General features: G+C 42.8%; 2 protein-coding genes and 1 pseudogene across 4 annotated transcripts; 2 read left to right on the forward strand and 1 right to left on the reverse strand.

Annotated features, from left to right (window-relative positions):
• Window positions 1-665: 665 nt before the first annotated feature.
• Window positions 666-7,569, reverse strand: LOC311025778 (terminal nucleotidyltransferase 5D pseudogene; annotated as a pseudogene). Its single transcript, XR_014599335.1, has 2 exons — window positions 7,002-7,569; window positions 666-4,511 (listed from the first exon to the last, which is right to left on the reverse strand). The product of XR_014599335.1 is annotated as a terminal nucleotidyltransferase 5D pseudogene (transcript).
• Window positions 7,570-7,711: 142 nt separating this feature from the next.
• Window positions 7,712-10,759, forward strand: chmp1b (charged multivesicular body protein 1B). Its single transcript, XM_084028919.1, has 8 exons — window positions 7,712-7,869; window positions 8,582-8,679; window positions 8,761-8,907; window positions 9,033-9,101; window positions 9,227-9,334; window positions 9,418-9,461; window positions 9,697-9,769; window positions 10,057-10,759. Exons 1-8 carry the CDS (start codon window positions 7,854-7,856, stop codon window positions 10,099-10,101), a joined length of 600 nt encoding a protein of 199 aa, XP_083885045.1. The 5' UTR covers window positions 7,712-7,853; the 3' UTR covers window positions 10,102-10,759.
• A 1,433-nt stretch (window positions 10,760-12,192) lies between these two features.
• On the forward strand, window positions 12,193-15,606 carry rraga (Ras-related GTP binding A). 2 transcript variants are annotated; one of them, XM_084028909.1, is made up of 10 exons: window positions 12,193-12,337; window positions 12,654-12,768; window positions 13,635-13,734; window positions 13,821-13,887; window positions 13,971-14,193; window positions 14,413-14,508; window positions 14,583-14,705; window positions 14,794-14,885; window positions 14,979-15,094; window positions 15,178-15,606. In XM_084028909.1, exons 2-10 carry the CDS (start codon window positions 12,742-12,744, stop codon window positions 15,279-15,281), a joined length of 948 nt encoding a protein of 315 aa, XP_083885035.1. In that variant the 5' UTR covers window positions 12,193-12,337; window positions 12,654-12,741; the 3' UTR covers window positions 15,282-15,606. The 2 variants fall into 2 exon arrangements, with proteins under 2 accessions (XP_083885035.1, XP_083885036.1); XM_084028910.1 differs by having other exon boundaries at window positions 12,231-12,249.
• Window positions 15,607-16,757: the final 1,151 nt, after the last annotated feature.

The raw sequence follows: 16,757 nt of genomic DNA on the forward strand, positions 1-16,757 counted from the left end.
TCTCACATGTACATACTTGTATTTAGAAGAAAACATGACCAGACGGGTGTATGAATGATCTGTGTAATCACAACAGAAAACACCCTGATTAGAAATATGTATTAAGAATAAAAATCAGACTTTATTGGAATCCAAGTGACGATAATATAAATGCAGTTTCTGGGCGAGGGCAGGACATATGTGAAGATTGTGTGAGCCAAAACTTTTGATAATTCATCAGGATTAGAAATAGGATCAAGTTAAACTCTTGGGACGTATCACACTGTGGTGAGAGCCGTCTTTCAGTGGACGCAACGCCTCGAGTGTCCTCGTCGTACAACGGTATTCTTTTACTATGTCAGTAAGTCGGTGCTGAGGACCAGCAGGAGAGTGGGCGTAAAGCCTGACGATGCATGTGGGCTTTGCAATGAATGAAGCTGTGAAGTGCAAGCATTATTTATTTTTTAATTCAAACTCATCCTTAAAAACAGTATTTTACTGTAATTCTTAATAGCTTAGGTAAATGACTTCACATTAAAGCACAATAACAATGTTAATACTGTATTATTACCTTGTTTTTAAATAATATAAAGTACTTCCTCTATCATCTTACGTATAAAGACATTTACAAATCGTTCATGTGAAAAGGTTTGGGTACGTTGCATGCCAATAATGTTGCCGTGGCACCAAGAAACCAAAGATACAGCTGAATACAAATAAAACTGTGAGCCAGACCACAAACAGAAGACTCCAGACGACGGGTGGTTGGGTTATATTTATTACCACAATAACACGACAATCGGAGTAATGATATCTCATAACAGGAATACTTTTAATTTCTCTACTGGTAACACACAACATACCAAAAGTCTGGAGATAGATATACCACTTCAAAGCTACACACACACACACACACACACACACACACACAGTATTTTAGACGTCTTCAATATTTAGTCAGTGATTCACGAGCATCAGAAACACCTTCATTACTCAACGACAACTATGTGCATTTACATTGTGCTTCAGTCTCCGATTCAGTTTGAACAGCCCACAAATCCTCACCTGTGCTTAAAGTGTCTGTGTATATATACACACACACACACACACACACACACACAGACTGTAGCTATGCATACACAATGAACAAAACACACTAGGACAATAACTGCCGGCTGCTCGAATAACTGAAATGTGCAGTAACAGTTTTGCTCCGACGGCGGGCAAAACCCTGACAGAACATTCACTACGTCCTTGACAACGAACAACTGTAACCATGTAATACACTCAGGACATCGATTCACTTGTTGCAGATTGGGGGGGCGACAGAATCAACATGCTCTGTGTCTTTTTCAGCTTTCTTCACAATACCATCAGGAGCTGGTTGATTCAGGGAGATGGACTCCTGGTTCATAACTTGGAGCAAAAGGTTACAATGCAAAAGCACGACTGAACACTTTCTAATACATCGCTCATCAAAGGGCCCGTAGGAAAACTCTTTGTGGGAGTCAGTCCATTTTTTTGGTTTAGTTTTGCTTCCTCGTTGATATTTTTCCTCTTTTGCAGTTACATAAACAAGCTTTTAATGTCCAAAGAAAACACTGAAGAATTAAGTGTTCACGTTCACAAATACGAAACTTACGACATCATGGAAATACCAGAGCAATTTAATTATCCAGTGTGTGACCCTCAGTAAACAGTGTCCTATCTCTATACAGTGAATACACGGGTATAGTCACATGACGAAATTAACTCCACAAAGACGGATGATTCACGAAACTGCTCTACGCTACGAGGGTGTGTTTAAGGATTCATTATTATTCCAGCGTAAACCAAATCAGGGTTTTTCTGCCAACTGGTGTTTCTTAGATAATGTTTTATATGTTGGAGTGTATCTCCACGCCATAGAGAGCCGTCACTTTACAACATTCTCCTGATCAGTATAGAGGCCTGCCAAAGCTGAGGTCAAACAGCCGTAAACAAAGCCCCCCCACTTCAATGAAATCCTCCATGAGTTCTCTGAAAAGTGGGCTCTTCGCGTTTCTTTCCTTCTCTAAAGTGTTCATCTTGAAAGGGTGCCATGCTTTGCCCTCCAGACCCCCCTTTCAGTTCTGGCCTTTCGTGATCGTTTATGTCACAAGCAGGCGGCATTTCAAAGCATCGAATCAGTAATGCGCCTCGTGGTTTTTTAAAAACTTCCACTTGTGCCTCTGTTTGCAGAGCACCGTGCTGAAACACGCCTCCCCGTGGGCACGCCGCTGCAACTACACCAGGCCCGTCTGCATGTGGACGTGCAGCGGGTAGGGGTGGTAGACGAGCGGGGGCTGGGCCTGGGTGATGAAGTAGCTGCTGTAGATGGGCTCCGCCACGTACGGGGCCGGCTGGTAGAAACAGGTGACGTTGGCCGTGTTGGGGATGGCGTTCTGCTCGCCCAGCACCCTCAGGGCCAGCACGGTGATCATGTTGAGGGTCTGCCTCCTCTCGTGGCCCATCAGGCACACCGTGCTCTCGTCTATCACGCGCCGCAGGGTCATCAGGAAGTCGTACTTGCTCGTCTCCTCGCTGCCGATGAAATGGCACTGCAGGTAGGCCTCGATCTTACGCTGCTGCTCGCTCACGTCGGGGAAGTCGATGAAGAAGCGGGAGCACATGTATCGCTCCAGAGACTTGATCTCCGTCTCGCTCGCCGGCCGGAAGTTCCTCACCAGCAGGTCGCTGTACTTCAGCAGGCCCCCTCCTCGGATCTCCTCCGGGTGGTGGGTGGCGATCAGACGGTGACGGAGGTGGTCCATCGCCTGTTCAAAGTCTCCATACATGCATTCTGCTTCGACAGTGATGGTGGGCACCCCTGCTGCCCCGGCCCATGAGCTTGCCCCGCACCGGCTCTGGACCGCGTCCGCCAGCTCTGCTGTTTGCTCATGAATCAGAGTCTGCACGTTGGCTGCGTGTGTGGGGCCTCGAGTCTCGGGGTTGGGAGGCTTCTTCAAGTGTTTTGGCTTCACAGTTTGTTCCACAGTTTCACTGGAGCGAGTCCCGTCCCGAAGTGTACTGGCTGGACTGCATGTAGGAGCTGTAAGGGTGTCTAAGGTCTCTGGCTTGGAGGCTGGAACATTTGAGCCACGTACTTGAGAGGTGTCCAATAACGGAGGCTTCGGCTGAAGTGGTTTGGGTATTTCTATGGGTGGAAACAGTTGTGTTGTCATATCTGACAAATCGGTCAGTAAAGACCATTTCTCAGGCTTGCTGATCATCTTCCTCGACATCTTTCTTTGTAATTTCGGTGAAGGGCAATAGTCCGGCACGATGTCCTGTGATGTGCTGCACGTTTTCTTAGCTGGGGGAGGAAACGAATACTCAAGACGCAACTCTTGATGGCTCAAGGTATTTTCAGTGCTGCCTTTTACAGAGTCGACTTTGAACTGAGGGATTTCGGCACAATGGCCTTTTTCCTGCGTAGCTGACTTTTCTGGCGGCTGGGAGGCTTGTGATGCAGGCGGCTCTTCATTGCTCTGTGGCTTTAAACACGCATGTGTCATCACCGGATCCCTGACATCCGCTGATAAAGTTTGAGGAGATGAAACTAAAGGATAATCACCCTGAAATTGCTTTTTCTCTTCTCCGTTTCCTTCACTCAGCTCAAACAAAATGTCCTCTGAATGAACACCCTCTATGCCCTCCACTTCCTCCTGCTGTAAGTTGATGCTCTCAGGTTCCTCCTGTGCCTCACGCTTCCCATCCACAAGCTCAACCTTTGCATGGGGTAGCTCTTTGTCGAGCACAGAAACCGCTTCATCCTGGCATGGACTTTCTTCGCCGGAGTCTTTTTCAACAGCCTCCACCTCCGGAGGAACGCTCGACTTCTCTTGCTCTTTGCTTTCGTCCTTTTGGTCTCTTTTAGACACATTCCCAGCATTCAATGGCAACTTCCCTCCTTGTCTCCTTTCAGTCTCCCAGTAGGACTCCAGCATACGGTCTAATATGATCTGGAAGGAGTCCACGCTGAACTCAAACTGCCTCCGAAGGGAGCTGATGAACCGGAGCCCCACGGTTTTAGCTTTGTTGTTAGAAAGCGAGATGAGGCTCCACCTGTCGTGCTCATTGAACACTTTCACCATCTTTTGCACGTAGGCCTCCTTCATGGTCAGGCAGGTGATCTTCCGTCTGTTGACTCCACAAGGGAGGAGGTCTCGCAGGCTGCCCAGCACCACCTCCTTTATGACCTGGAGGTCCTCCTGCCGGGGAAGCTCCACTCCAAAAATGATGTCCAAGTCTCTATAACCCAGGCAGTTATCCTTCACCAGGATGTGGCTGGCAGTCGTGCCATTAAGACGTATATCTTTCACCTGGATGTCTCTTTCGACCAGCCGATCCTTCACCACGCGGATGATGTCCTTGGCTCTCACCTGCAGCGTGGGGAAATTCCCTCTTCCATGGATGGGGATCACCTCGGTCAAGACTTTGTCCAGAGCTTGGATTTGCTCGAGGGTCAAGTTGTGGAACCTCTTCTCCGCTTGAAACTCCATCATCCCCACCTGTGAAACAGAGGTCTGACATATGGATCACATTGTGGCTCGTGTGAAGAATGAACGATTGAAGCAATAGAGTATTATCCAAAAAGAAAAGAAAAGAAAAGAAAAGCTTTTTCTGAGAATAACATAATCCACTCATCGCCTGCTCTTTTGTCTTCTGCTACTTTTCAAATGGCAATGTGCACAGAGACATTTAATTTTTCTTTATACATTGTCTGCATCATCCCAGCATCTCGTCTGCATCCATCTTTCATTTGTTTGTTAACTTGTTAATTTGCACTTTTGTCTTCCTCTGCTCCTGAATATTTCATCTGCACAAATGTAGTCGAATATAATACCTTGCTTTGTTTTCACCCTCATCCTCTGATTGCCGTATGCACTACCCTGTGGGACACCGTCTATCAGCTAGATTTGAAACTGCGCTGATTTTCTTCAACATTTAGCAAAAAGGGAATTCTGAGGACGGAGTGATGTTACCACTAGGTGGCAACGGCATCACAACTTGTGGCAAAGTCAACTGAATGGCATAGTGATTGCTCAAACACAAAGACTGCAAAGAAGAATGTGCTTTCACATTTCTCTCTTAGATCATGACAGAATATTCCACAGCACCGTTGTCTTGTGCTGCTTGAGCGGTAAAACATCAATCCGATGCGTTGAGTTTTGAAAGGGATTAGTTGTTTCTCAGGTGATGTTGTCCCCCACTAGAAACATTCAGTAGTTGCCATGTTGAGATGCCTCTGTGATGGTGTGCCTGTCTGCTGGTTACAGGTGAATCACCTGTCTGTTGTTCGCTGGCTGGCAGCTGCAGGGACTATTCTCTATCAGACAGATGGATCTATAATATTTTTAATATTTCCTATGAGCTCTCTTCCTCTGAAGCAGGAGTGCTGAATCTAAGCTCTTCATACCAAACAACAAGGCAATGGTTGCACACTATGCCATAATGTTTCTAATAAACAGTGATGGGCTTATTCCTGCTGTTATAATGTGACAATGTTGCATTTGTAGGAGGGAAGGGGGTACGCCATCGTTAGCGTATACCGACCAGCTCACAACTGAGGCAAATTTAAGGCCATTTAGTCGGCTTTAAAGGAGCTTCATCCTCATATAGCTTTATGACAACACAAGGACTCAGGGATCAGTTAAGGATCCTCTGGGTGTTTTTGAAAGATGAATGCTCTCATCATCCCGGATACTGCATGCAATAAAAGAGATTGAATTTGTTAAAAAAGTGCATATAATAATCTACTTTCAGATGACTTTTTCTACATTTCTCAAGAAAAATTAGAAGGAATTAGATTTTAACTGTTCCACCATATTAATGCAAGCAAATATTATTTTCCAAATGAAAAAAAAATCAACCAATTGTATATGACATTTTATGGTTGATCTAAAAGTGACCAGAACCACCTTTCAGGTCATTGGATCTATGGTGCTTTAAATAAAGATTTTTATTGTTATCATACTCACTTACTTTGTGTAAAAGGTCTTATATTAACAACCTTATTAAACCATTTTGAAAGGCTTGTTAAATGTTAGAACGTAATCACAAATCCATATATGTGCCAAATGTATTAAGCAGTGTTTAGAAATGGACACCATAATCAAAATCTTATAGATGATCGTTTTTAATTTATTTTTTTTGTGTGCAATTTTTCAAATTTCGTTTGACTAAAGATTGAGGATGACATTTATTTATTTATTTCATTAAATTCAATATAGAACTGAATGTAAATACTTTCAAAAAATCAGTTTTTATTCCAGTGAAAAAATATAGATTTTTTTGTACAGTTTTCAAGGTGAGCCCAAGTGGTCGTCAGTGTGTGGACAGCCCTGGATGCTGGAATATGTCAGTATTTAGCGGTCATCGGTGGAAATTGAGCGGCAGCACGTCGGGGCACAGGGACGCGTGGCCCACAGCAGCCTCTAGTGAATCTCAGGGGTTACATCAGCTCGGTCCTGCAGCAGGACTGCTCCTCTGCCACTTGGCTTCTTTATAGATAAGACTATATGAGTCATACAGCCCCTGAAGGAAGCATCACTCGTTGACTCTCCTGGATTATTTCCCTGTGCGCATAACATTTTTTTAAAACGACACAAAATGCACCACTTCAGGTGGCGGTTAGGCAAAATATATTCCATCACTAAGGCTGGTGGATGGATTATTGCATATTAAAGACTATTCAACCTATAGATTGTCGTGATCTGGAGGCATACGTATTGATGAACATTTAAAAACGGGCTACTTTTCTTGAGGATGTTGCTTAAATCACCACTTAGTTCCAAATGAGCTCAACACCCGTAATTTGATGGTGCATTTATACTCGCTACAAGACGTAGATGCAGGTCATAAGGTGACAGTCGCAGCAAATGAACAGGATAACACATGAGGCAAATATGCTAGAGGAAAATAACAGGAACGTTAAATGCGTGATTTTTACCCGAATAAGACACAATAATTAGAACAGCCGCACAGTTTTAAAAACTCACCTTGTTTGTTGTCAAATTTAAATGGAAAGTAAAGCCAGAATAGGAACGCAAGGAAAGAAAACAAAAAGCACAGTGAGATATCCAACAGGTTTATCCGAGCCTGTTGGAGATGCTGATGTTGAAGTTAACGCGGACAGTTTCCTCTCAGCGCACGAGCACTGTTTCCATGGCAATCGGGCGCCACGAAATTTACGGTAAATCACGACGCTCACTCGGTATCTCCGTGAAACCAGCGAGTCAAGTTTGAGACCGACGAGGCCCGGCTGCCTTCGGGGCCGTCCAAACGCGCACACACAGTTTGATAAAGTTTGACTGTCGTTGGTGGAGCACGCAGGTGTTTCAGGCTGGGCTGCCGGCGTGCCAACGCACTGCCGAGCTTGTTGCGGGGGTGAACATCACATCAGACGGGGTGAGTCATCCTCTCTCCCCGCCGCGATCCACACCATAAATCTAATCATCAATCAGCCGCTTTCACCGCCCACCACTCCGCCGGTGCAACGCCGCCTCCACTTCTCTCCGACCGACGAACAGCACCGGCGAGCTGACTCCGGTCAAAACATTAAAAAAACTCCCGTGTATGAAATGTTAATGGTTGTTAGTTGTTTTTTTCTCTTTTTTTCATTCGCGTTTTGTGAGGAGGAGCTCCCTCGTGACGTTGAATGGAATACCGCCGTCACGTGACGCCGACGTCATTCGTATTATGGTCAGACACCAGGAAGTAAGTGCGGAAGAAGGCGAACGGCCGAGAAGACAGAAACCCGAAACGCTGAAGTTTCGCCAACGAGTTTTGTAGTTTTTCGCTACTTTTTTTTTGATCGGGTGTTTGTTGTATTCTCTAACAGGCGTCTCAAGATGTCGGCCATGGAAAGTATCCTTTTAAAACGGCGGTGGAACGTAAGGTTGTGGTGTAACGTCAATACGGGGCTTCAAACGCGAACACAACAACACGACGAGACCCGTCGTTTTTATGCGCGACGGACGTCTGAAACACCGCTAAGTGGTGGATTCTCTCCAGAGGCACCTACCTCAGTGATTAACCTGGATGTTTGCGAGTCATTTTCAGACCTCGATAAATGAGACTGAAGGCCCGGGAAGCTGAATTGCTAACGGCTGGAAATACTCAACAAGCGACACTTAGTTTAACATTAAACCACGTAGTTAGGGTGTTGGTTGATCGCCAGAACACTGAGAAGGCCCGTGACTTAACATTTCACCTGTCTCTACAAGTTTATAACCTGTGTTTGTCTCTCGTTTTAAACGGAAGGAAACAAACGAATAGGAAACTCAAAAACATCAGTGACGTCACTATTTGTCGCTGCACGTCTAGTCAAGAGTGACGAGTACAGGTGTGTCTGTCCTGCCTATTCGTCATTGCCTTTAGACACGAACAAATAGATGTAATGTAATCCTGATTAAATGTATTTCCATCCGATCTGATTTGAAGTAAACGCATAACCAATCAGAACAGGGATATAGTCATGCGTGACGTGTCAACACCTCCCACCTGCAACAGCAACACAAAACGCATAGAATTTGATGTATGTGTTTGGACTTTGCACTTCCTTGACTTCGCATCACAGAAAACCTCTTCAATTTAAAGTTTGCTGCCAAGCAACTCCAAAGTAACTCCAAGAGATGTGACAGAGAGGAAAAAGCCGAGAAGGCTAAAATTAAGAAAGTAAGTTGCCCCTCCGAAGATGGCACACGATGGGAAAAGGGAGATTTTGCAGAACCACCTCATTTTTTGTGTCGACTGTAGGCCATCCAGAAGGGGAACATGGAAGTGGCGAGGATCCACGCCGAGAACGCCATCAGACAGAAGAACCAGTCTCTGAACTACCTGAGGATGAGCGCTCGGGTAGATGCAGTGGCAGCGAGGGTCCAAACTGCAGTTACAATGAACCAGGTAGAGTGATTACTGGGTCATGTTGCTGTAGGCCTCGGAAATCAGTTGCAGCCAGGAAATCTGGCATTTTGGACTCAAGGAAGCGTGTTTGTTGTCATTTTAGTGAAGGTGTTTTAATTTTTCAGGTCACCAAGTCTATGTCTGGAGTGGTGAAAGGCATGGATTCTGTTCTGAAGTCTATGAATCTGGAAAAGGTAGGCTGTCCTTTACACACGAAATATAATCGTCTTCCATATTTATTTTTTTAAAAAGAAATCACAGTGTGTTGAAAACTCCTCCGAGTCACAAAACAATGTCTCGATCCCTTTTTTCTTTTCAGATTTCAGGTCTCATGGACAAATTTGAGCGGCAGTTTGAAACCCTCGATGTTCAGACGGCCCACATGGAGGACACCATGAGCAGCACGACGACACTCACAACACCGCAGGTACTTTTCTCTGCTCTGCTCTCGTGTTCTGTCTTGTTGGGCTTTAAATTCAAACACATTGTAAATCTATCGTGTGTTTTCAGAATCAAGTGGACTCATTGATGCATGAGCTGGCCGATGAAGCCGGGTAACCTTTTCATTATTTTGTCTCAACGTTCTTTGTGAAATGATGTTAAATCACAGATAACTGGTGTGACGTGCATTCTTAGAGCATAGGTGTAGGTCGAAGATGTTATCTCAACAATTAAAAAAGAGATTAAGAAGAATGTTTTAGAGGGTATTGTTCGGTATAATTTGAGCGATGACATCGTGTTTGTGATCCACAAATATGGTATGACTGTTGTTGTGTGCATCGTGTTTAGGTTGGACCTGAACATGGAGCTCCCCCAGGGACAGACGGGATCTGTGGGTACCAGCGTGGCCTCTGCAGAACAGGTACACATGCAAGCTCGGTCTGAAAATAATTTCACATCTGGCACTTTAACTATAAATAGGAAGTAACGTGAACCAGATTGCTTGTAGCACTGTAGTTCAGGGTTCATCACATAGGTTGAGTGGAAAAAGACACAAAATCTGATAGCATTTAAGGTGGCATCACATTAGTGGCCAAATCCCTGCTGATGAAAAATGCTGTATTTCCATCAAACTTTCATGGATTGGATTCTCAAAATAACCCAGATTTTTCATCTTCCTCACTAATTTTTACTCTCCCTTGTCCAAAGGATGAACTGTCTCAAAGACTCGCCAAACTCCGAGATCAAATGTAAAGGACAACTGCGGTGGACTGGCACTGTCATGCAGAGCTCCAGAACACTACCTGGATTTTACTCCTGAACACCTTTTAATTTACATCGTGTCTCTTCTTTTCCTGTTTCTCGTGGGTTTCTGTCGAGGAGCTACTGAATCAGTTTTTCTTCTGCCTGTGTTGGTTGTGTGTCAATTATAACCTTTGGGTTTTGTAAACTAACCGAGATGCTGATTACGGAAAATGTATATCTTTCCTAAATATACATATTTACCTTTGAGGAATATCTAATGTAACTTTTTGTTTTATATGTATACTTAAGAACATCATACATTTTGTTGAAAATCAAGCATGGCAATTATTATTCTGTATTCATAAGCAAATGCATCATTATTGTAAAATAAGCTGAAGGTTTTGGTGTATAGAGTTTTTTTTTTTGTTCATATGTGGATGATTGCAGAAAATGAATATCCATTTTCTCTTCTTGGTTAAGGGTTAAGGGTTTGAAAGACTGACTTCTCGTTTAGTTGCATTTTACGTCTAAGGAATATTTCAAGAAGAAACTTCTTTCAGTTTTTTTCTGGTCAATATTCAGTATATTCACTGATAATTTGGGAAGGGGTTACAGTTTGGAGATTACACACAGTAAGTAAAAACAATAAAATTGTATAATACTTTTATGTCTTTGGCTATTCATTAAATTAGCTATTTTTAGGCCATTCCATATCCATGTTTATTTCATCCTCATAGTGAAACATTGATTTTGATAATACGGGCAGAACAAAGACACATACTTTATGTCCTTGGCAGGCATTGCAGTGCGTTTTACGTTGAAGTATTGGCACTTGCAGCTGTTGGGAGAATGGCAGACAAAGCATCTCATTTATCAACATTATGGTGGTGGCCAATATTTGAAAAAAATATATGCCAACCACTGAATAAACCCAGAGAACCAAAAAAACAAACAAACAACTTAATGTCCATTTCTGTGAGAGAAGAACATCTTCCTTCTCTTCAGCTGAATAATGTTCAGGAAGGTTATCGTTTGGTGTTTAAGTGTAACATGGTCTTTAGTGGATAATTTCTTTAGGGAGAAACCCATAAAACCAATATTTATTTCACTGGTCCCTTCCTTTTGGCAGGAACTTGCACTGGTTAGCTAGTGTACAGAGGCTAGACCGGATGTGACGTCATCACGTTTATGCTTTTTATGTGGGGTGTCAGGAGTTACTGAGGAGGCTCGATAAGTGCAATGGATGTAATAAACTACATCTACGATACAGACGAGCACGAGGCAAATCGTAAACACTTATGCGCACGTGCAGTAGACCTGCTTTAACCCCTTCCCAAACTGTTTACTGCCCTCCTGTGGCCACGGTGTCGAACTGCAACTCAACTTTATTACCACTAATTGTTTTGTTTTTTTCTTCTGTTTTTGTAAACTGCTTTGGTCGGGATGTGGTGACGATGGCGTAATTATGCTTCCTGTACACCCTCGAATAAAAGTGTTTACTTTCCACCACGGCTGTGACAGCGACTTCACTTATAAGCAGGTCATCAAGCAGAAATTATCCTGAAAAACCACCAAATTAGAATATACATGAAGACATTTATCCTATCGATCTTGGTATGTATACACATGTTAATCGTTTGTTCTATTTATTTTTCAAAAATACATTTTCAAATTTCCAATTTCATATAATATTGAATGAAATAAAAGTGGGGGGAAACAGTTTCAGTTTTACAAGGTGAATGCAACCCTTTCAAAAACCCAAATAGTTTCTTGTAAATACATATTCTACTGTTGTAGCGGCAGCATATGCACGCTACTTTCGTTTCCTGATGATATCACATTTAAATTGTCAAGAAAGATCTCCTAAATCTATTTTGACACTATTAAAGAAGTCGTGGAAATATTTTCCCAATTCGCTGTCTGTTAGGCACTTTCCAAAAATACTCTAACCGCATCTCCTGTCCGAACTAAAAGAGATGCGACCTGAAACTTAATATTTAATTTAATTTACAAGTACGTGTCCTTGGTGGTGAACACGACGTGGGGATGGAGCAAAATCTGCCTGTCATACAAAACTCGGGGCAAGAAGGTATTCGCATCATCATGTGACTTTGGCGTAAACAGGAAGCAGCTGATCTTGACTTCACTGCCCACCAAGTAATGTATAACAGCCGTCTCCTTAAAAACAAATACAAACGGTAGTATACAATTGCTTGAATTCAAGTCAGCGTTCGACTCTGCATATGTAAGTACATGATACGAGCTTGTAACTTAGCTAGCTAGCCATTTAGCTAAGCTAATGTTAGCATACATTGATCTGGGCTGTTTCTCGTGCTAGCTAACGTAGCATTAACTTAGTTGTTTATCCGGAACAGCGAAACGAGTTTTAACGAAGTTAGTGAACTGTTTATCAATCCGTTTGTTTTCTAATACGCTCACGGCTGGATGTTCATATTGGACTCGTCCGTCATGTGTGCTTTTAACGTGTCCCGTGTGGTTATATCGGGCTTCAGTCGCGCTAAGTGACAGCTAGGTGAGAGTATGTGTTGTCTGTTCTGCAGCTGAAGGAGAGGAGAGCTGTCGCAGACACCGACTAAAGTCATCTGACTTGCAGCTCTACAATACTCTACATCGTGTCTGCTGAGGGGGATGTCAAGCACAGCCATGAAGAAAAAGGTGAAGCATCAAGTACATTTACCTAAGTGCTGTACTTCACTACAGTATGGAGGTGGTTGTACTTGACTCGAGTATTTCATGCAGCTACTGAGTCACATTTTGAGTTTTAGTTGTTTTTGAAGGCCTTAAAATGATCCTCCCCCTCATAATAATGAGAAATGCACATCTTGATATGCAGTATTTGGTATTTTCACACATAAATCAGAAGTCAAGGGGATTTTTCAACCAAATCATCTCCAGGTAACAGCATTGTAGGAAAGTTCCCATTTCTGTTCTGCACTTCCAGCACAAACTATCCAACCTTTATTCTGTAAATGACATGTAAATGAGTGTAAGTCATTACAGTCTTATTCAGACATTTTTAAGGCTGATTACAAATCTGGATCTTTAAACGTGACAATTCTTTTGGTAAATTTAATAAAAATGAGGACATTAAGTATTTCTCCTGCAAAAATTATACTCTTGGTGGAGAGTTCTTTGAAGCAGACCAGCGTATAAATGCATACATATTAACAGAAAATATATATGAACAATTTAATTAATAAATTATGTGGAAAAGCATCTTCAGTTAATGGAATATGCTGCATTGTCAGATATTAAACTACCCAACAGGAATAATAATCAGCCCCCCTCGACCAACTACGACATCAACTCTTGCTTCAAGGTTAATGCATTAATAATCACATAATTAAAACATACAATAATAAAAATGAACATGGACACTTCTGCTGCATAATGAGTCCTATTGTTTTTGATACTTTAAGTGCATGATGTTGCTCACAGGACTTCTACATCTAATTACGTGTTTTTACATTACAATACTGCGAGAGAAAAGACTTCAGTGATGAGTGAATCTGTGCTTTCAGGTGTTACTGATGGGAAAAAGCGGGTCTGGAAAGACCAGTATGAGATCAATCATCTTTGCCAATTACATAGCTCGAGACACGCGCCGCCTTGGAGCTACAAGTAAGAGTACTTTTTAAAGAAAGGTGCTACGTGACAAATGTTTGATTCATCTATAAAACAATATTTTCATCCTGTGTTAAATGTAGTTGATGTGGAACACTCCCACGTACGGTTTCTTGGCAATCTGGTTCTAAACCTGTGGGACTGTGGAGGGTAAAGTACATTTGTTTATTATTGGCCATCTTTGGACCCACGTCGACGATTCAACCAAACTGAAACCCTCCTTTATCCAACAGACAGGACACCTTCATGGAGAACTACTTCACCAGCCAGAGGGACAACATTTTCAGAAACGTAGAGGTGCTTATTTATGTGTTCGATGTCGAGAGCCGTGAGCTGGAGAAAGACATGCACTATTACCAGTCATGTCTGGAGGCCATCCTGCAGAACTCCCCCGATGCAAAAGTCTTCTGCCTCGTTCACAAAATGGATCTGGTGCAGGAAGACCAGAGAGATTTGGTAAGCTGAACAATTTTAATTTAATTATTATTAGTGGTGATTTTATCATAATGCTGCATTCTTGCTTATCCACGTAAATGATGACGTTCATCAACTGCCTGACACAGGGCTCTGATCCCCCCTGTTAGTCTTTGAAACATCCTCATCTCCTTTCCCACACCTTGGGTGGCATATTTGTTATTTATTTATTTGATGTGACTGTCTTTGCTGTGTTCACAGATCTTTAAGGAGCGTGAAGAAGATCTGAAGAGACTGTCCAGACCTCTGGCCTGCACGTGCTTCAGGACATCAATCTGGGACGAAACCCTGTATAAGGTTTGTGACATTTGACTGGTTGTATGTTTGGTGGTGAAGTTGACACTTTAAAAATAATTAAAATATCTCTGCAGGCCTGGTCTAGCATAGTGTACCAGCTCATCCCAAACGTCCAGCAGCTGGAGACGAACCTGAGAAATTTTGCGCAGATCATAGAGGCAGATGAAGTCCTGCTGTTTGAGAGAGCCACCTTCCTGGTGAGAGCAGCCACTTCCTCTGACACCACAGTGTCCACATCAAATAATGGAAGTCTTTTTAATCAAATGTTTTCTGGTGTAAATGCAGGTGATCTCCCACTATCAGTGCAAAGAGCAGCGCGATGCTCACCGCTTTGAGAAGATCAGTAACATTATCAAACAGTTCAAACTCAGCTGTAGGTAAGTTCCCTCTGCAGAATCCCCACCTTCACTGCACACGTCACCCACTCCAGCTTTATGAAGTCTCTGATGAGTCATTCTTTATTGTTCCAGTAAACTCGCAGCCTCTTTCCAAAGCATGGAAGTGAGGAACTCCAACTTTGCGGCCTTCATTGACGTCTTCACCTCCAACACATATGTCATGGTCATCATGTCAGACCCCTCCATTCGTAAGTAGTGACGATGAACGTGCAGTCAAGGAACCAAATCAGCATCATAAAAATCCACATCTCAATTTCTTTTCTCCCTCCAGCATCTGCAGCCACTCTCATCAATATCCGCAATGCTAGGAAACACTTTGAGAAGTTGGAGCGGGTGGATGGACCCAAGCACAGCCTGCACATGCGGATGCGCTAGCCGCTGCCTTTGTCCCGGGGAAACTCTCAGCCAATCAGTCCACAGTGTCCAGCTCTGATACACATGAGCAGCCCTGCACTGTTTTCTCTGTATCTTCACGTTCAATCACAGTTATTTCTGGAGAAATCATATTTTCTTTTGGTTTAATTTCTACAGTGATCATAAGTATCTTGAACAAACATACATTCTGTTGGAATATTTGCCCTATTACGACACATTAAAGTCAAAAGTAATAGTTGTGTTTACTATGAATGGGGGGGATACATTTGCTGTCACACTTTTGTCTTACACAGAGGATTCATTCACTCCGTGGATGTTTTCTCCAAATGATTAGCAGCAGATACTGTTTGATTTACAAATGCAGTTTGTAAGCTGTTCCACGTTGAAAGTAAGAACAATATAGTTGTATTCAGAAAAAAAAGATCCTGCTTGTTTCTTTTGCTTTTGCAATACACCTTTATGTTGCATATTTCATGAACAGAAATGCATGTTTGCTTCCTGGAAAAAAGACATCCTCCTCAGAGATGGATCATTTGTTTAATTCAGTGCAGCATCTCTGGACATGAGGCCTTTTGACACCGTCTCAGTCGTCCTGATAAATACATGACATACACTGGCACATGTTTGATGTGCGTGGGGGGAGGGGGGAGAGAGAGGAGAACGGGACTAAGACAGTTCATTGGCCTGTTAAACAATCTTCATGGCGTTGACAGCAGTGTGTGTGCAGATGGAGCAATGTGTTACAAGCATATGAGTGAGTTAAGCTTGTAATACAGAGTGACTTCATTTGCTTTGTTAGGATCTGAATCCACTCTTTAGTAATTAAAGTTTTCTCGTAACATTAACTAATCGCGGCTAAATGATACGAAACGATGAAGGTATAAACATCTTTGGCGTTATTTGTTAAAAGGTTAACGGCTCAAAACTCAGCTGATCTCCTTCATCGGGTCTGTTTGGGTTTGATCAATCTGATTGATGGCGACCAAACAGCCCAACACCTGGCTGTCGTCAGGGTCCCATTCCAATCATAGTCAGTGAAGTCACCCTTTTCTTGCTGAGGCCCTCTCAATTAAAGCAACAAGACAGGAAATCACCAACTTTGTTCTACTTTGACAGAAATAATGTTTTCATGTAAGTCATAGTTAAAAGCTGATGGAGAAAATATATATTTTTAACCAGGGATGAAACGAAGAAGACGACCCTCAGAGTGCAGCGATTGAGCCCACAGGTCTCTTTATACGGACGCCGGCCATTTCTGCTGATGAAGACCATGTGACTTGGTTGAAAACCGTCTTCAAAATCTGGTTACAGCACTTGAGTTGGGATTGTTTTGACATTAGCCTTTAATGGCGTGCCGGTGGAGAAAGTGTATTTGGCTCTACCAAATCCCAGAGAATGATTTAACCGGCTGCTGGCAAACACTTCCTTAATACGAAGCATCTGTCTCAACGGTTGGACATTGTGATTACATGACTC

This window comes from Eutrigla gurnardus (genome assembly GCF_963514095.1).
Source record: "Eutrigla gurnardus genome assembly, chromosome: 15".
Lineage (NCBI taxonomy): Eukaryota > Metazoa > Chordata > Actinopteri > Perciformes > Triglidae > Eutrigla > Eutrigla gurnardus.